Source organism: Gopherus flavomarginatus, chromosome 12 (assembly GCF_025201925.1).
Source record: "Gopherus flavomarginatus isolate rGopFla2 chromosome 12, rGopFla2.mat.asm, whole genome shotgun sequence".
NCBI lineage: Eukaryota > Metazoa > Chordata > Testudines > Testudinidae > Gopherus > Gopherus flavomarginatus.
The window spans coordinates 8,061,966-8,081,795 of record NC_066628.1 but is presented as its reverse complement, the minus strand read 5'-3'; the positions used below and the strand labels follow the sequence as shown (position 1 = coordinate 8,081,795).

General features: G+C 57.0%; 2 protein-coding genes across 4 annotated transcripts in view; one reads left to right on the top strand and one right to left on the bottom strand.

The window, feature by feature from the left end:
* LOC127033316 (E3 ubiquitin-protein ligase TRIM39-like) overlaps positions 1 to 19,830 on the bottom strand; it is a 227,224-nt gene that overhangs the window by 180,267 nt on the left and 27,127 nt on the right. The window lies entirely within an intron of this gene.
* LOC127033329 (E3 ubiquitin-protein ligase TRIM11-like) lies at positions 1,117 to 11,156 on the top strand. Of its 3 annotated transcripts, XM_050921340.1 has the most exons (6): positions 1,117 to 1,605; positions 3,256 to 3,351; positions 4,819 to 4,938; positions 5,833 to 6,063; positions 10,608 to 10,630; positions 10,730 to 11,156. In XM_050921340.1, exons 1-6 carry the CDS (start codon positions 1,189 to 1,191, stop codon positions 10,938 to 10,940), a joined length of 1,098 nt encoding a protein of 365 aa, XP_050777297.1. In that variant the 5' UTR covers positions 1,117 to 1,188; the 3' UTR covers positions 10,941 to 11,156. The 3 variants fall into 3 exon arrangements, with proteins under 3 accessions (XP_050777297.1, XP_050777299.1, XP_050777298.1); XM_050921342.1 differs by lacking the exon at positions 10,608 to 10,630 and having other exon boundaries at positions 1,124 to 1,605; positions 10,730 to 10,827; XM_050921341.1 differs by lacking the exon at positions 4,819 to 4,938 and having other exon boundaries at positions 1,128 to 1,605.

Sequence of the window (19,830 nt, the reverse complement as noted above, 5' to 3'; positions counted from 1 at the left end):
GGACCATTGGTCTGACCCAGTCTGGCCATTCTTATGTTCATGAGATTCACTATAAAATCATCAATGTTGGCAACAGGGCCGGTGCTTCCATTTAGGCGGCCTAGGCAATCGCTTAGGATGCCAGGATTATTGGTGGGCGGCATTTTGCCGGAGGGGGCGGCAGGCGGCTCCGGTGGAGCTGCCACAGTCGTGCCTGCGGAGGGTCCGCTGGTCCGCGGCTCCGGGGGACCTCCCGCAGGCACGACTCCGCAGGACCGGGGTGCCAAAATTGCCGTGTGCCTAGGGGGCTAAAACCCCTATTGCCAGTCCTGGTTGGCAACACTTTTGACACTGCGTCTCCTTTACACTGAGGCAGAGCTGCCTTAGCGTATATCAGAATCAGGCCTTTGAAACTTTGATTCCAGCTTAAGCAAGTTTTTGGCCTGTGAATTGAATATCCCTAGACTTGAAAGGATTAGATTTCATTGGTAGATGTCAGCAAATGTTGATTTCACTTTGCATACAAAGGGATGAAAAAACATTTCCATTGATAAGAACTGAAATTTACAAATAGCTACAGTAAGAAAAATGCTGCTTCAGAATTACTAGAGTTTAATTTAAGGAGATTTACTTAGCATGTGTTGACATGAGGTGTTGACAATTTGTGTTTTAACAGTTACACCTTTTAACTTTTTGAATCTGTCTACTGTTCTAAATAATTATTGTCTGACTAAAATATTGTCTGAACTCCCCCAATTTCCCACAACTGTGAACAATAATCTTGATAAAAACTGAAACTGTGAAAGTTTAAATAGATAAATATATAAACATTCTTACAAATGAATATTAATCTTATCTGTCAAAATTGCTTATTAAATCAAATGAATTCTGCCAAGCCTAAATATCACTCCTTACACACGCAGTTCTGTCAGCTCAGCAGGACAAGGGGAAGCTGATGCCCATGTGAAGCCCCAGTGACCCCCACACACACACCAGCAGAGGGGGCTGATTGCAGGATCAGAGCCTTATTGCTACATTTCTCACCGAAGCCCTCAGGGCTGGAACATTACTGGTGATCTGGCTCCAGCTCAGCGAACAGCCTAAGTCAGTTCCAGGAAGGGAAACACCCAATTGCTGCTGCTGCAGGCGGGGCATATTTCTGAGCTCAAGAAAGTCAAAGTAACCCTGTTACACTGCCCAGAGGGAGCCATGGCCACAGACAACCTCGTGGAAAGTCTCCGGGAGGAAGCTACGTGCCCCATCTGTCTGGAGTATTTTAGAGATGCAGTGACTATAGACTGTGGGCACAATTTCTGCCGGTCCTGCATCGCCCAGTGCTGGGAGGGATCCGATACAGCCGCCTCCTGCCCTCAGTGCAGAGAAACTGTGCAGCAGAGAAACCTCAGGCCGAACAGGAAGCTGGCAAATGTTGTAGAAATCGCCAAACGGTTTAGTTTACAGGCAGCAAAGGGAGCAGGAGAGGAGAGGGTGTGTGGGGAACACCAGGAGACTCTGAAACTGTTCTGTGAAGAGGATCAAACTTCTGTCTGTGTGGTTTGCCATCTATCCCGGGATCACAGAGATCACAGGGTGATTCCCATAAAGGAAGCTGCCCAGGAGTACAAGGTAGGGAGTTGCTGTCAAGTTTAATGGATAATAACTTTGGATTTTAATTACAGGCTGATTTCACTGAATGTTACCTGTCACAGGTGTGATGCATCATTCAGCTCTGTAAAGCCTTCATTGTAGGGGAGATGCTATCACAAAAATTAATAATCTGGCAGTGTGGTGACAGAATCAGAATATCAAGTCTTGAAAGATACTGGATGTGGGAAACTTTTCTCTGAGTTTCTGAATGTTTTTCACACTCAGCTTCCACTGCTGAAATAAGGGGACTTTTTACACCATGGGTGGTGTTAACCATCAGTGAGGTTTAAATCACAGGAGCTGCAGGCCAGTCTAGGTGAGTGTGTCTCCTTCAGACTGGAGAACTGATTATTTAAATATCAACACTGTTAATTATTTTGCTCCCCCTGTGAGAGCGGAGAGGGAGAATTACAACTCGGCACCATTTATTGCCAGTGGCGCCTCCTTCCGGTGCCACAAGCGGGTGATGTTTGGGAGATGCCACCTCTTATTTCCCCCCAGTAAAGGAGGACCAGGCCCAGAGAGCCCAGCGGAGCCCAGGGGTACATTCTAGCCCCATGAGGGGAGTTCTGCCCCAGGAGCCCCTTGCAGCCAATCATCAGCTCCGTCCTGTTTTGAACAATGCACCATTTGAACAGATCCTGGTGTCTCCTTTTGGTGACTCACGTGAAGCTTATTTTGTGGGTGGAGCTTAAATAATCCAGCCACCTTTGCCCCTCCCACATTCTGATCCCTGCTCATTGATGAAGCTGTTTTGCTGGATGCAGAGGCTGCTTCTCCGCCTCCTGTCTCTCACTAGCACTAGCCCCTGCTGGCTCCATCCCTCACTGCTTCCCTGCAGCAGCACCGCAGGGGTGTCACCGAGCAGCTCCCCAGGAGCTCTCAGCAGCAGCCTGGGCCCTTGGGCAGAGGGCAGGAGAGAACTCGAGGGCTCAGAGAAAAGAGAAAATGTGAAACGAGAAGGTCTCTGTGGGGCTGCCATGGGGGCTGCACAGAGCGGGGCTGAGGGGGCAGGAGCACGTTGCTGTGCCGGGTGAAGGAATCAGACGCTGTCAAAGGGGAAGAGCCCTGGGGTATTCCAGCTCTGCAGCAGTTATAACTATGGGTGGCACATTACCCCAGACCGAGTGTTCCCTGTTCCTCGCTGACCTCCAGACACATCACAGCTTCACCCTGTGCAGTTAATGGGACTGCGCTGGCTCAGGTGCTCAGCCGCTGCCTGGGGGAGGCCACATGGGAGCCTGGACAGACGGGAGCACAGTGGGGTCTTGTTCCTGGGCTGGCTCTGGGTACAGTGCAGCGAGGTGCTGCCCCAACCTCTTCACTCTCACCGGCAGGAGGGATCGTTCAGAACCTTCCCAGCTGTTTCCCCTCTGGCCTGTGGTCGGTGATGTGAAGCTTTAGCTCAAACACAGGCTCTGAGAAGTCCTGAGTGTGTGCAGGGAGCAGAGCCCCTGCTCTGAGACTGGCGTCTCTGCTCCCAGGGGGCCTTTGGGGCTGACAGAGCCCAGTCTGCTGCCTCCTTCCAGGGTATTTACTGCTCGTGTATGAAATGCCAATATGGACAGTACTGTCCACCCATCGGACAGGCAGACTAATGGCTGTTTATCACATGCGATGTCCCTGCAGGAGAAACTCCAGGGAGCCCTGCGCTCTCTGAGGAAGGAGCTGGAAGAGGCCCTGGCTCTGACATCTGCAGAGGAGGAGAAAACCACAGAGTGGCAGGTGGGTGTCCGAGTTTGTTCCTCCCTGAGCCCTTCCCCCTGCAGCGTTCCCAGGAATGACGGGGCTGTAAAGCTCCAGGATGAGATTATGAACCTGCTCTGGTTGTTTGCTCCATTGCACCGGCTTGGTGCCGGCCATGGGCAGCGCATACCTCCGGCATTTGTGGATGCCGGGCATGAGTGCCGGAAACTCCCAGCATCCAGATCATTGCTCTGCCCATTGCTGCACCCCCATTTGTCCTCCTCTCCCTGAGATCCCGCCCATGCGCTGCTCCTGCTCTGCCCCATGCCCTGCTCCCACTCAGCCCCCTCCCCAGGGGCTCCCCGCTCACCGTTCACTGTTGCAGCTCACTCCTCTCTCCCACCCCCTCCTCCAAGTCCCCCTCGCCTACCGCTTGCTCCTTTCTGCCCCCTCCTGCCTTAAGGGTGAGTGATTTGGGGGGAGGGACGGAGAGGAGCAATTGGTGGGGCCCCCCTCAGCTGACGGGCAGCAAGCGGTGGGTGCTGCAGGCTTCGGGGGAAGAGCTGGAGCGATTGCTCCGGGCAGAGCGCAGGCAGCACTTCAAAGGCAGCAGGTCTGCAGCATCCCCCGAAGAGAGGGGCGCTGCATCCTGTTTGGGGAAGCTTAGCCTCCCCTGGCCTACGGTACCTGCCATCCAGGGTGCTGGCAGCATCAGGCTGTGTCTCTGGTGGGGATCTCAGCGCAGCAGCTCCTGTAGGCGGAGGGGCAGTTCCTGGTCCTTGTACAGTGGTGCAGAGCCACCCCTGGGATCTCTGATAGGGGCAAATTCTCAATATTGGATGCAGTGTTTTCACTATTATGTGGATCCTGTTTCCCTCCTGCACATGGGGATGGTGTGTCGGTAGATACAGCCATCGTATTTCAGTGGCCTCCATGATAAAGCTCTGCAGCCTGGAGGAAACAGATTGTTCCTTCTTGCTTTGCACCCACAATCCCTGCAGTGAATCTGTCCAGTGCCTGGGCCAGAGACTGGAGCTGGGAGAATGATTTGCCCCCCATGGGTGAGGTTCAGATTCACTGAGCTGGCTGGGCTGGGGGCATGCTGGGAGCTGAGCACTTCTGAACATCAAACCCAGTTGAGAGTGTGGAGCTCTGTGGAAAACCTGCTCCTAGGGTGCATCTACATGGCCCCAACAGCCAACTGCAGGCAAGTGACTGAGTAATACCCAGGGTGTGGGTGGACTTGTACAGCCTGTGCTGCTGCTGTGGCTTCATAGCTATGAGTAGCCGAGCTAGCCAGATCAAAGCTAGCCTGGGTGTGTCTACACACGGTGCTGTCGCACCTTCATTGCAGTGGGGACACCCCCTGAGTGAGCAGAGCCAGGGGCCGGTCAGTGTCAAGCCAGGCAGCGCTCGGCCATTTTGATGTCTCTATTGCCATCACGTGGCCACTTCATTCCAGTCTCCTGCTACTGTCACTGTGACTTTCCCTGTGCTTGTCTGTAGCCAGGTGATGAACCCATGGGAAAAAAAGTCTGTTCAGATTCACCAGCCTCTTACGGTGAAATCCCTGCAGAAAGCGTGGGGGGTGTGAGGAAGACGCCAGCAGCAGGGATGAGAGGAGAAGTAGGTGCCCCGCTAGTCAGATAAAAATGGCCATTTACAAGAGCTGAAGTGCTCAGGGCTGGGTGCCTCTGGTTCCGCATCTGAAGCCGTATTTAGAGCCCTGCGGAAGTGGGCGGGTTTCCAGAGGACAGAACCACAGCAGTTCCCACTGCTGCACTGGAAGCAGTTGGTGCTCAGTTCCTCAGACAATAGGGATTTAGGTGGATAACAATTAACAGCAGGTTTGACTGTGTCCGGCAAAGTGCCCAGAGAGCAGGTGGGGACAGAGCTGGCATCAGCCAACCCGCTGCTCTGTGAGCCTAGCGGGCTCCCTAAAGGCTGCAATCCCAGGGGCACTGGGCACATGGACACGGGGCACTCGGCCAGGCTGGGTGAGGCCAAAGCCAGCCCTGACAGTGGCCTGGGTGCCCAACACCCATGTGAGCCCACGGATGGCACCCAAAGGACTATTAGCACCAGCCCTAGGTCCTGAACTTTGCAGCCCTGGGAGCAGGTTGTCAAAGAAGGAGCATCGCCCACATCCTGCTGTGATGGCTCCCCTGGGTGTCTGAGTGCCCAGCACTGGGCACCCAAATGCCTCCATTGACACCCTGTGTGGCCCCCCGTAAATCTCTCCTGCTCCCTTGATTTCTCCCTACTCCCCTGTGTCCGTCCCATGCTACCTGCAATAACATACTGTGTCCTCACAAAGCACCCTGGACAACCCCGCTACGGAACTGGCCATTTGAACTCTGAACTAAAACAAACCCATTATGGTACGTTTCCCAAAAAAGTAAATCTCCTTACAAACCTGATACTGATCTAATTCCCTGCTCCATTGACAGAGGCCCAGTCTGCGTAACTCAGCATCTGGCTCATGTTTTCTCTGTGCCTTTCCTATTCTTCTATTTCAAGGGGAAAGTGAAGACTAGGAGAGAGATGATTGCAGGTGAATTTAACAAATTGCACACACTGCTGAGAGAGGAGGAGCAGCTGCTTTTGCAGAGCCTGGAGGAGGAGGAGAGGACGACTCTGCAGAGACTACAGGAAAATGTAACCAAACTCTCCCAGCAAAGCTCCTCTCTGCAGCAACTGATCACAGAAATCGAGGAGAAGTGTCAGCAACCAGTTGTGGAGCTGCTAAAGGTGAGACAGCATCAAAATTCTCCCCCCATCCAGAATTAGAACTCAGATCCCTGGGTCTGTTTTCCAACTGTCACGGAGTCACCGGGCGATGCTCTGGAACTGCTCCCCACCAAGCCAGGCAGGACTTTGGGGAGCCTCCTCTCCCTCGGAGCAGACTTGTTCAGGGCAAAAAGCTCACACGTCTTCACCTCCTGGGTCTCTCCTTCGAGCATTCAGCATCCTCTGCCCCTCTGTGCGCTTCCCACAGCGAGCCCGCCTCAGTGGGGTCCTGGGGAAGCCACTGGGTCCTGCACCCCCACTTCGCAGTCAGACATGACTCTTAGCCAGCCAGTAAAACAGAGGTTATTCGATGACAGGAACAGGGTCTAAAACAGAGCTTGTAGGTACAGAGAACTGGACCCCTCGGCCGGGTCCATTCTGGGGGTCAGTAAGCCAGACCCCCACGTCTGCCCCCAGCCAGCTCCAGACTAACAACCCCTCCCAGCCCCTCCTCTCTGCTCAGCCCCTTTCCCGGGCCAGGAGGTCACCTGATCCCTTTGTCTCCAACACTTTCAGCTGGCACCTTTGCAGAGGAGGGGCCCAGGCCATCAGTTGCTAAGAGACAGAGTGCCAGGCATTTAGGTGCATTGGCCCTTTGCTCTGCCAGATACTTAAGAATTGCTATGGGGACACTGAGGCACCAACACAGTACTCAGAGAAAACATTAAGAACTTTCCCAGTTCGTCACATCTCTCCCCCCTTCGAGTCCGAACTGAGCGAGGTCACTCCAGCCAGTGACCTGGGGAAGTTCGAACCCACCAACGTTCCCATGGATGCCCCAGCATCTCTCCCATTCCTTGGTGTGAGTTACACCAGGACAGTCCAGTCTCACGCCCTCCCTTAGGTCGGGTGTGCTTGATGGCACTTGCAGGCTGCATGTGGGAAGGTTTATGCGGCTTGAACCCTTTTGCTATCCCCAATACCCATGGGGTTCAAACTGGGACAGGGTCTTCTCCCAGCACTCTGGGCTGCAATTCGGCTGTCTTGGTTAAGAGCCCTCAGCTTGGCCTTTGCCAGCTCTGGGCTTGAGCAGCCGCTTCCCACCTTGTGGCCCAGACACAACGCCTCTGCTGTCCCCACCTTACACTTTCCAGCTTTTACCGTCAGTCCCACCTCCTTGAGGCAGCCCAGCCCCCTCTTCACCTGGGACACTTGTTCCTCCGAGGTCTGGATAAAGATGCACATGTTATCAGTGTCTGCCAGGGCCAAGTTCTCCATCACCCTCAGCTTGTCTAGAATCTCCCCAGGCCTAGGCATGGGGTCGGCATCAGACACTGTGATGGCTTTGAGCTTTTGATAGCCCCCATAAAACCACATCATCCTGTCTCCCTTGGGGATCAGCCCCACGGGTGAGGCCCATGGGCTGTAAAATGGCTGGATCCCATCTAAAGCCAGCATGTCCCTGACCTCTCTCTCCAGGATCTGGGCTGCTTTCCCAGTGACTCTGAATGGGGAACACCTGATGGGGAGATTGGCTCCCACCTCAGGGAAGAGATCCCCCCGGGGGTCTTCCCCCTTCTCCATCCAGTCCTTCCTCTTCAGGTCCAGGGATCCCCTTACTCTCCTCCCATCCAGCAGCTCGAAAGGGAAGAACCCTGTGGATTCCTGGGGCACCACCAGCTGTCTCCCGATTCCCCCCAGTTCTACTTCCCCTTGGGGAGCCCATTTCCGGTACAGGAATCCCTCCTCCTGCAGGACTCTGTCCCTGCAGCCTTCCCCAAGGGGGTTTGCAGCGCTGTGGCCAGCAAGTTCCCTCAGCTTCTTCAAGGAGGGATCCCTCTGCAGCTCGGTCTGGGATTCAGCGGCTGGGGCAGGGAGTGGGACCTGCTCCCTCTCGCTGGCTGGGCCTGGGGTCGCAGCCCCCCTGAGCCCTGTCCCTGGTAGCTCCCTCCCTGCTGTGTAATCACTTCCCAGCAGCACATCTCGACCAGGCAAACCTGTTTGGCAGCTGACCTGCCCTGCCCGGGTGTCCCCCCACTCAGATGGGATCTCAGCTCCCCCCGTGCTCAGCGCTGCCCTTGCTGTCCCAGTGGGGGCAGGCAGCGAGCTCTCTGCTCTGGTCCCAGCATCAGAGCCAGTGTGAGCCCCCTCTCCGGTGTGCAGGGGGGCGGGGAGCATCTCTCCCTCCCACTCAGCCCCAGGGGGCTGGTTATAGGTAGGCAGGTATCCTGAGCCCAGCAGCCCCTCCCCCCTGCCAGCCATGTTATTTGCATTTTCACTGACCATTTCAATCCTAGCTAATTGGTTCCCTGGATTTGAATTCAAACCCTCGGCCATTACAGGAGCGGGGCCTGGATCCTGTCCTATGGGGAGACAGTCACCCCCCAACAGGGCCTCCCAGCCGATATCCTGGAGAACCCCAACTACCAGCCAGCCCGACCCCTTCTGGGTCTGCACAGGGATCTGGGCCATAGGCAGGGCGAGAGGCTTCACCCCAGGGAACTTCACCCAGGTCCCACAGTCCCTCAGCATCTGGGGCTGTACCACCACAGTTCTCTCTGTCCTAGGGTCTCGCCCCCGCAGGCGTGTTTCCCCACTGACCCCTGGGCAGCCCCCTATGTCTCTCTGCTTCACCAACACCAGTCCACGCTGCTGCTGCTTTTCCTGCAGCTTTTCCTCGGGCTCTTGCTCTCTCTCACAGTCCTCTCGCTCTCTCGGGCTCTGCTCCCATCCCATCCGTCTCCAATCTCCTGATGGGGAACCCAATCGTGAAGACCCTCGTCTGATTGGGGACCAGACTCCCGGGGATGCCTGGCTGATGCTCCAGCTGCTCTCAGATCCTCTTGTAGCCCCATCTGGGACAGGAATCTGCTCCTCAGAGCGGTGCTTCTCCTCCAACTGTACGATTAACTGTGCCTTGGTGAATTTCCCCATGCGTAACCCTCTCTTTGTGCACAGGATCACAATGTCCTTCCTAAGGAGATGGTGATAGACCATCACTTCACCGTTCCCAAGTGGCTCTGGACTCACAGGCCTGTGTGCTCTTGGCTCCCCCATGGTTTCCAGGAAGAACCTCTGGTGTGTCAGCCCTTCTCGTGATCACCACCTCTTTGCCAGGGTCGAGCTGCAGACTCCTCCGCCCCTGGGACTGCTCCTGCAATCCCCTGGGGAACCCTGCTACTGCAAATATCCTCCTCTCTCCCAGGGTCGAGCGGCAAGCTCCTCCGCCCCTGAGACTGCTCGCTGCAGTCCTCAGGGGGACCCTGTTACTCCAACAGTCCTTCTCGCTGGTCACACACTCCCAGAGGTTAACCGCCCCTTGAAACCGTCCCACTCTGAGCCTTCAGCATGCCTGGTCCTCATTATCCCTCCTTTGTTTTACTGCTCCCCAGTCACTTACTGCAAGCAGCGCCATTCACGGGGTGACATCCCACCGCTGCCACCAGTTGTCACGGAGTCACCGGGCGATGCTCTGGAACTGCTCCCCACCAAGCCAGGCAGGACTTTGGGGAGCCTCCTCTCCCTCAGAGCAGACTTGTTCAGGGCAAGAAGCTCACACGGCTTCACCTCCTGGGTCTCTCCTTGGAGCATTCAGCATCCTCTGCCCCTCCGTGCGCTTCCCACAGCGAGCCCGCCTCAGTGGGGTCCTGGGGAAGCCACCGGGTCCTGCACCCCCACTTCGCAGTCAGACATGACTCTTAGCCAGCCAGTAAAACAGAGGTTTATTCGATGACAGGAACAGGGTCTAAAACAGAGCTTGTAGGTACAGAGAACTGGACCCCTCGGCCGGGTCCATTCTGGGGGTCAGTAAGCCAGACCCCCACGTCTGCCCTCAGCCAGCTCCAGACTAACAACCCCTCCCAGCCCCTCCTCTCTCCTCAGCCCCTTTCCCGGGCCAGGAGGTCACCTGATCCCTTTGTCTCCAACACTTTCAGCTGGCACCTTTGCAGAGGAGGGGCCCAGGCCATCAGTTGCTAGGAGACAGAGGGTCAGGCATTTAGGTGCATTGGCCCTTTGCTCTGCCAGATACTTAAGAACTGCCATGGGGACACTGAGGCACCAACACAGTATTCAGAGAAAACATTAAGACTTTCCCAGTTCGTCACACCAACAATGAGAGTAAATGTGTTCTGCGGTTTACTGACAAACAGAACATCCGGCTAAGGGCTCCATCAGTTCCAAAATATCCCAGTTCATGTTAGAGGGGAATTCTCCCCATGGAGCCCGTGAGGCCGTGGGAGATTAAATGGATGATACAAGAATGATACTGAGCTGAACCCATCCCTGCTCTGACTCCAGAACATTGGACCCAACACAGGCGCTAAACACAGATACTGATGGGTTGGGTCCCTAGACGGGAGAATCCGTTAGCTAAATTCCTGTCTCACCTACATAAATGAAGCAAGTGTTACTGCACAATAGTGTACGAGATTTTACCACGAAACAGTTAAACCTGGGAGGGTTGATCTATTTTCTAGATGAAAGTTTGATGCCCAGAGTGAAACTCACACAGTTTTATGCACATTGTGTTAATACAGAACATTGATTCTCTTTTTTCTTTTCAGGATGTGAAAAGCACATTGAGCAGGTGTGTTTCCTATTGTCATTGCTTGGATATTCTTGGTGGTGGTTCTGGGATGATGTGTGTACAGAGCAGCTGAGTGATGATGGGACGTTTTCTTCACAGGAGTGAGAATGTGAAACTCCAGGAACCAGAAGCTGTTTCTACTGACCTGAAGAACGTGTATAAAATTTTCCTTGACATGAGGGAAGCGCTGAAGAGATTGGGAGGTGAGTGGATTCTACTGGGACATTCAGCGGTGTTGTGCCTGGGGCTCTGGACAGAGCCTGTGACCCCAGGACACACATGCAACCAGCTGACAGGCTTGCATCTGTGATAGCTGGAGTCTGATGTGCTGAGTGCTGGACAGTTTGCCTGCTACTTACAGCCACCTGCTGGTACTTGCCCAGGTCTCTGACCAGGCCCTGTCACTCTGACATCCTGACCCCTCCATGGCTGAGTTACTGGGTGTCACTGAGCCAGGTGCTGTGAGGCCTGGACTGGGCCCATTGTGCTGGGAGCTGCACAGACGGGTAACGGATGACGTGTCTGTCCCTCTGTGACGAACTGGAAAAGTTCTTTATGTTTTCTCTGAGTACTGTGTTGGTGCCTCAGTGTCCCCATAGCAGTTCTTAAGTATCTGGTAGAGCAAAGGGCCAATGCACCTAAATGCCTGGCACTCTGTCTCCCAGCAACTGATGGCCTGGGCCCCTCCCCTGCAAAGGTGCCAGCTGAAAGTGTTGGAGACAAAGGGATCAGGTGACCTCCTGGCCCCGGAAAGGGGCTGAGCAGAGAGGAGGGGCTGGGAGGGGTTGTTAGTCTGGAGCTGGCTGGGGGCAGACGTGGGGGTCTGGCTTACTGACCCCCAGAATGGACCCGGCCGAGGGGTCCAGTTCTCTGTACCTACAAGCTCTGTTTTAGACCCTGTTCCTGTCATCGAATAAACCTCTGTTTTACTGGCTGGCTAAGAGTCATGTCTGACTGCAAAGTGGGGGTGCAGGACCCGGTGGCTTCCCCAGGACCCCACTGAGGCGGGCTCGCTGTGGGAAGCGCACGGAGGGGCAGAGGATGCTGAATGCTCCAAGGAGAGACCCAGGAGGTGAAGCCGTGTGAGCTTCTTGCCCTGAACAAGTCTGCTCTGAGGGAGAGGAGGCTCCCCAAAGTCCTGCCTGGCTTGGTGGGGAGCAGTTCCAGAGCATCGCCCGGTGACTCCGTGACACCCTCTCTCCTGGGACATGTGAGGGCTGCGTTGTGTGGGCACCTCTCAGCACTGCCCCAGCCCCCATTAGCCAAGGCTGACCCAGCTTTCTGAGCTGGAGGAGGGACCAGTATGGCTGCTGTGGTCTGACCTGGGCCGTGTGTTACTGGGTAACAAGCTGAATCCTACGGGCCCCTTGTCTGCTCTGAGCACAACCCAGTGTGAGGTTGGGTCAGAGGTTTGCTACTCAGTGAGTGGGACTCACTCACAAGTGTGACCCTGTCACAATGGCTGAGCGTGAGCTGCCCCCATGCAAACCCCTCCCCACAACCCCAGCATGGAGACCGGGGGCAAAGGCAGAAACCTGACAGCGAGGAGGGACAGAGAGGAAACTAAGGCAGAGGAGAGGAGGGTGGGAAGGTTCAGTGAGCTTGGTCTATGATTCTTGAACTGGCTCATCCCTCCTACTCTCCGCCCTGCTCCTCTCTTCCCACCCACCCCACCAAGGGGCAGTTGAAGGGGCCAAGCTGGGTGTGTCTGTCCCGACCGATGGAGGCTGCGCAGTCGGTGCCGGCTGCAGGGCCAGGATCTCAGGGCTCCGGGGAGCAGGAACCCCAGGCTGTGGGGGAAGCACCTTCCTCTCTGTGCCTGGCTGGAGCGAGCACATCCCTGCTCCCCTCCCTGTTCACTGCCCCCAGCCCAGCACAGTCTGTGCCCACTGGGCCCTGAACACGGCTGGGCTCTGGGCCATTCCACACCCCTGGCCCCTGAGCCTGTTGGGATCCTGAGCCAGTCAGCTCAGTGCCTTGTTCTAGGGGATCCCCAACCCCTGGGGAGCCTCCTGTCAGCCCCCCAGAAGCTCCTTCCTGAGCAGGGTCCCAGGCCCTGAGTCACTCGCTGGCTGCTCCAGGCTGGCCAGGCCCGGGATCTCCAGCAGGTCCATTGGTGCTGGCACCGCACTCGCTGCCGGAGCTCCCAACCCCTGACCCAGCCCGGCCCGTTGTCCCAGCGCTGACCCCTCCCCTGCGGCTGGGGACACTGCTGCTCTCAATGGCTGAGCCCCTCTCTCTGCCGCTGCCTCTGCTGCTGCGCTCGCAGGCTCAGCCCGTGCCAGGGCCAATGCGGCGCTGTTGGGGCTGCTCCTTCCCTTGGCACCTGGATTCTCTGTGTCTGGGGCAAATGTCGGGTGAGAGGGCAGGGACCTGCTCAGAGATACACGCCCTGAGCTGCACCCAGAGAGCAGAGACCAGCCAGGGCTGGGCAGTAAAGTGCCACTGTGCTGGGATTAACCCTTTCTTTCCCCCCACCCCAGCAACCCCAGCCAGTCAGTGCCACTCAACTGCCTGTGCTCTGACCCCAGGGACCCAGGTCCAGCAGCTCGGGGGAGTCGCTGGGTGAATGTGGTAGGCAGAGTAACCAGGGCTCCCTGCGCCCCAGGGTCCACATGTGCAATGTCATGCAGCTCTTAGGGGCTGGGCAGTGAGGGTTATTGATCCCAGACTCAGCCATTTCAGGGTATCTTGGCAAGCATCTTGCCTCAGTTTATCCTCTTCAGCACTCCTTAAATTACGCATCACAGTCCAAAAGATCTGAGAGAAAAGTCCCTTCCTGGGGTCTGCTCTGAGTCCAAGTAAACCCTGAAATAAAATCTTTTCCCTCACTCTGCTCCAGCCTCCAGCTGTCACTTCAGCTCCTCACTGTCCTCAGGAGCCCTCAGTCCTTCCCAGAGCTGAGCTTGGATTCGTGTCCATGGTGGAATCAGGTGACTCCTGCCCTCCCTCCTGGAGCTGGGTCATTTCAGACTGTGCCTCTATTCTCTGCATTCACTTTCTCCCGCTGGGGGCAGCTCCCGAGGATTCTGTCCTGCTCCAGCTGCTGCTGTGATTGTCATCTCAGACAGCTCCTCCCCCTTAGGGGAGCTCCTCTGTCTAGGACAGTGGTCCCCAAACTTTTTTGATCAAACCCTCCCTAGCCTGGTTTGTGCCCCCACCCTGGGAGCTGCTGTCAAGAGCTGGGCCAAGAACGGGGCTCCAGTTGGGGCCAGAAGCTGGTGGCCATGGGTGGGAGTGGACCCGCAGTTGGAGCCAGGAGCTGGGGGCTTCGGCCAGGGGCGGAACCATGTTAGAGGCTGGGGCTGCAGCTGGGTTCTCAGCCTGGAGCAGGGCCGGGAGTGGGTGGCTGAAGTGGGGCCGAAGATGCAGCTGGGACTGAGGGTGGGGTCAGAGTGGAGCTGGGGGCAGAGCAGGGCTGGGTGGCATTCCCTTCCCGCCACTATGGGGGCTGTCCAGGCCCTGTCAGGCCCCCCAAATGTTCCTCAACACCCACAGTTTGGGGAGTACTGCTCTAGGAGCCCCTTCCAGGCTCCTTGCTCTGGTGAGCTCTCCTGGGAGCTCCTCTTCTTAGCAGCTTCCTGTCCCTAGGATCCCTTCAGCTGAGCCTGGTTACCCTTTATCAAGCTCATTAGCTGTTTCACTGTCAACTAGCCACCTAGGGATTTAATTACTTCCAGGTTGGTCTGGGTTGTCTCATTCTCCCCAACAGGGGCCTGTCACAGATAGTCTGGTCCGTGATTCCCCTAACAGGGCCAGCACTCTTAACACACTTATCCCAACCCACAGAGCGAACCTGTATTCAAAGGGAGGCTTGACCATGGCTGACACTTGGTTATGTTCTGCTACAAAAGTTTCAAACTCCAGGGAAGTAAATTAGTGGCCACTTCCAGGAGCTCCATGGAGCTAGGGCAGGCAGGGACCCTGCCTTAGCCCCAGGCTCCGCTGCGTCACTTACCAGACTGTTAATGTCCCAGTCAGTGGTGCCAACCAGAGCCGCCAGGGTCCCTTTTGAACCAGGTTTTCCAATGAAAAAACAGACACCTGGCAACCCTATGGACAGGTGCCAACCCTAAGTCCTGTCCACATGGCCCAGTAACACCCAGATGAGCCAGGTACAGGCAGCCACATGCCAGCCCAGGCCCCTGGCAGGGACCCCGAGCTGCCAGCTGCCATGGTCACTAACAGTGTTAACTCTGTCACGTGCCACTCACCACGCTTAGAGGCCCCTGGACCCAGCCCCAGGAACTGCTGTAACCTAGAACCATAACAATGCAGGGCTGGAAGGGACCTTGAGAGGTCACCTAGTCCAGCCCCCCACGCTAGGTCAGGGACTAGACTATCCCTGGCAGGGATTTGTCCAACCTGTTCTTACAAACCTCCAGTGACGGGGATCCCACAACCTCCCTTGGAGCCGGGTCCAGAGCTTCACTGCCCTGAGAATTAGAAAGTGTTTCCTCATCTCTAGCCTCAACCTCCCTTGCTGCAGATTGTGCCCGTTGCTCCTTGGACAGGCCCTCGCCCTGCCCACTGGGGCACTGGCTGTGTCACCAAACCTGAGCATCACTGTTATTGCACTGAATGGCTGGCGGCGCTGGGCTGGCCAAGGGGGGGCAGTGAGGGCAGCTGGGGCCTTTCACTCCCCAGTCACCGATCTCAGCCCAGGCTCAGAGTTCAGTTAGTTCCCAGCGGACAGGAGCTCACGTCGTAACTCACCTTAACTGCAGCCTCACCGGCCACGTCCACAGGGAGGCCAAGGCCTGAACGGGCCGCAGATGATTCCTCCCCAGGGAGAGGCTCCGGCAGATCTCAGGGCTGAGCCATGTTGGCAGGACAGTGGGGGGCTGACACGACCTCTGTCTCCTTATACCCTCAATACACAGAGCTCCAGCAGCCGAGGTGTAAAACCCAATTCGTATCCCCAGCACCGAACTCACTGTCACTGCCCCAAGGGTCCTCTCCTACTGGGGTTGAGGGGTAAGGGGCACTGGAAGAGGGGGGCCGGGGGGCGTGGCCCCATCACTTTTACCAGTGGGACGGCTATTCCCTCCCTCTTTTTACCAGCTGTAAGGGTGAGCGATGACAAGGGAGGAGGCCGAGAGGAGAGACCAGGGGATCAGGGTGTTGGGGAAGAGGTGGTGTGAAGGCAGGGGCTCAGGAAGAAGGGGTAGTGTGAGAGCGAGGTGTGATGCAGCAGGGACTGTCTGTGTGGGGAGTGGAAGAGCAGGGGAGGACTTTAGGGGATGGACGATGCCAGGGCCTGTAACCTGAGCTAGGTAAGGGAGGGGAAAGGTCAACACCTTTGCCCGGGAAGGGGACAAAGGAAGGGAGTGGCAGGAGGGAAGCAGTTTGAGTTTGGGCTTGGGGCTGTGTGGGCAGAATTCAGGGTATCCTAGCTAGGATCCAAGCACCCTGAAAGCCCAGAAGGACTCGGTGGAGGGGTCCTGACTGTGCCTGCAAGCTCTGCTGTAACCTGTGTTCCTGTTGTCCAATAAACCTTCTGTTTTACTGGCTGGCTGAGAGTCACTGTGGGTCCCAGGAAGAGGGGTGCAGGGCCGGACTCCCCCACACTCCGTCACAACTGGTGGTAGCAGTGGGATATACTGCACCCCGTGGACGGCGCTTCATGCAGTAAGTGACTGGGGAGCAGTAAAACAAAGGGGTGGTTAACCCCTGGGAGTGTGTGCCCCGTGAGAAGGACTTTGCAGTAACAGGGTCCCCCGGGGGATTGCAGAGAGCGGTCCCAGGGGCGGAGGAGTCTGCAGCTCGACCCTGGCAGAGAGGTGGTGACCTCACAAAGGGCTGGTGCACTAGGGGTCCCCCTGGAAACCGTGGGGAGCGGCGAGCACCCCGGCCTGTGAGTGCCCAGCAGGAAGATGTATGCCAAGCGGCGCAAGTGCGACCTGCTGGAGCTGTGCAAGCAGAGGGGGCTGCACCCAGGGAGGCTCACCAAGGACCAGCTGATTGCCCAGCTGGAGCAGGGAGACCGCATGAATGAACGGAGCCCTATCTCTGAGGGAAGCAGCCGGGCAGATGCAGCGCAGGCACTAGTGTCTGTCCCCGCTGGGAGTGGTCAGCCGGCGGACGAGGGCTTCCCGAGACCCCCCCTTCCTAGGCCTAGGGGAAAGGCGGGGAGGAGCCCAGTGTATACCAAGGGCACCGTGACACCCCCAGCCAGCAGAGGATACTCCCGGCGAAGCCCACCCCCCAGCAGGGGATCCTCCCGGCAACGCTCAGCATCCGTGGAGCGGACGCGGCTGGAATATGAAAGGGAGCTGAGACGGGAGGAGCTCGAGTTAAAGAGGCAAGAGCTGGAGGAGAAGGCGAAACAGCGTGAACATAAGGAGAGCCAGCGCCAGCGTGAGTGGGAGGAGAAGAAGAACCAGCGTAAACATGAGCGGGAGGAGAAGGAGAAACAGCATAAACATGAGCTGGACCTGGCCCGGCTGAGGAGCAGCGAGGCTCCGGCTGCGGTGAGTGAGGGGGGACCCAAGCCTACAAAGAGCTTTGATAAGCACTTGCTGCCCCGGCGTAAGGAGGGGGAGGACATAGATACCTTCCTGACGGCCTTTGAGAATGCCTGCGAGCTGCACAGGGTTAACCCTGCAGACAGGATCGCAGTTCTCACCCCCTTACTGGACTCCAAAGCCGTGGAGGTGTACAGCCGAGTGAAAGGGGCGGAGGCAGGGGACTACGAACTGTTCAAACAGGCCCTGCTCCGCGAGTTTGGGCTGACTCCTGAGATGTACCGGAAAAAGTTCCGGAGCCAGCGTAAAACCCGTGAGGTCACATACCTACAACTGGTCAACCGGGCTCAGGGGTATGCCCGCAAGTGGACAGCTGGGTCCCAAACTAAAGAGGGCCTGCTTGACCTATTCATACTGGAGCACCTGTACGAGCAGTGCCCGTTCGACTTGAGGCTGTGGTTGATGGACCAGAAGCCGGAGAACCCACAGCACGCAGGCCAGCTGGCTGACCAATTTGTGGACAGTCGGGCAGGGGATGGCAGGGAGGAGTCTCGAAGGAGCAAGCCTGCCTCAACGCAGAGAGAGAGTCATCATGGGACCTCCCAGCGGGGTCCTATGGAGAACCCCCCCAAAAGGGGAACATCCAGCAGCAGGTCCCTCCGACCCACTCAAGGGGACCCACGAGATATGGGCTGCTATCACTGTGGCCAACGAGGTCACATATGGGCCCAGTGCCCCAGGCTCAGGGACAGAACAAAGCAGACCCAACCCGCAGAGGGTGGACTGGGTAAAAACCCAATCGGAGGAGGGGCTACATTCCCAGGAAAGGGGGGCTGGCAACAGACCACCTGTAGACGCTCCAGGCTCCGGGTTTTTGGTTTACCGGCTGGGCGCGGGGCTGCCCCTCCGGAAGGAGTGCATTGTTTCCCTGGAGGTAGATGGGAGGAAGGTCACTGGGTACTGGGACACGGGCGCAGAGGTGACACTGGCCCGGCCCGAGGTAGTGGCCTCAGATCGGATGGTGCCCGACACCTACCTGACCCTGATGGGCATGGGCGGGACCCCATTCAAGGTGCCCGTGGCAAGGGTACACCTGAAATGGGGGGCCAAGGAGGGCCCCAAGGATGTGGGGGTACACTGATATTTGCCCACTGACGTGTTAATGGGAGGGGACCTCGAGGACTGGCCTAGTAACACCCAGAGTGCCCTGGTCGTGACTCGTAGTCAGAGTCGGCAAAGGGCACTGCACCCCGACAACGGGGAAGGTACTCGACCCGAGATGCAGGACCCTAACCCAGGGAGCGGGGAACGCCCAGGGGCACGGTGCAGAGAGGCTGCGGCCTCAGACCCAGCCAGCAAGAGAGAGCCGGTCCCCATCCCTGTCCCAGCTGCTGAGTTCCAAGCCGAGTTGCAGAAAGATCCCTCCTTGCGGAAGCACCGGGACCGGGCTGACCTTAGTGCGGTACAGACCATGAGGAGAGGTGGCAAGGAGAGGTTCCTGTGGGAGAAGGGGTTCCTGTACCGAGAATGGGCTCCCCCAGGGGAAGTAGAGTCATGGGGGATCAGGAGGCAGCTGGTGGTTCCCCAGAAGTTTCGTCACAAGCTGCTGTACCTGGCCCATGACATCCCTTTCGCAGGGCACCAGGGAATCCGACGCACCAGGCAGAGGCTGCTACAGAACTTCTACTGGCCTGGGGTCTTTACCCATGTCTGACAGTACTGTCAATCCTGTGACCCCTGCCAGAGGGTGGGGAAGGCCCGGGACAAGGGGAAAGCGGCTTTGAGGCCTTTACCATCATAGAAGAACCTTTCCAGAAGGTGGCCATGGACATAGTGGGACCCCTCAGCAAGATGACCCGGTCAGGGAAGAAATACATCCTGGTGGTGGTGGATTTTGCCACTCGCTACCCCGAGGCGGTGGCCTTGTCCTCTATCAAAGCCGACACAGTGGCAGATGCGCTGCTGACAATTTTCAGCCGGGTGGGGTTCCCCAAGGAGGTCTTAATGGACCAGGGGTCCAATTTCATGTCGGCCCTGCTCCGGTCCTTATGGCAGAAATGTGGGGTCCAGCACAACTGGGCCTCAGCGTATCACCCCCAGTCCAACGGGCTGGTAGAAAGGTTCAACGGGACGCTGAAGATGATGCTAAAAATATTTATGAACCAGCACCCGCAGGACTGGGACAAGTACTTACCTCACCTGCTGTTCGCGTACAGGGAGGTGCCCCAGGAATCTGCCGGGTTTTCACCTTTCGAACTGTTGTATGGAAGGTGGGTAAGGGGGCCCCTAGACCTGATGAGGGACGAATGGGAGGGGAAGGCCTCTCCCGAGGGAGAGTCAGTGGTGGAGTATGTCCTGACTTTCCGGGAAAGGCTGGCTGAGCTCATGGGCCTGGCCAGGGAGAATCTGGCCCGAGCCCAGAGGAGGCAGAAGGTCTGGTATGACCGCATGGCATGGGCCCGTGCCTTCGCCACCCGAGATCAGGTGATGGTTCTGATCCCCGTGAGGAGAAACAAACTCCAGGCCGCCTGGGAAGGGCCCTTCAAGGTTATCAAGCAACTGAATGAGGTAAACTATGTGGTGGAGCTGTCAAACCGGGCACATCACCGTCGGGTGTACCATGTGAACATGATGAAACCATACTATGACAGGGGGAATGTTGGTGTTGGCCGTGTGTGGACATTGGGAGGGGCAGGGGAGATGACCCCTAGTAGATCTATTCCCTGGGACAAA

Bases quoted from the DNA above. Each gene is read 5' to 3' on its own strand.
- LOC127033329 (XM_050921340.1), top strand. From the start codon at position 1,189: ATGGCCACAGACAACCTCGTGGAAAGTCTCCGGGAGGAAGCTACGTGC. The intron at 4,939-5,832 runs GTAGGTGCCCCG...TTCTATTTCAAG, and splicing joins CAGCAGGGATGAGAGGAGAA to GGGAAAGTGAAGACTAGGAG. The intron at 10,631-10,729 runs GTGTGTTTCCTA...TTTTCTTCACAG, and splicing joins GTGAAAAGCACATTGAGCAG to GAGTGAGAATGTGAAACTCC.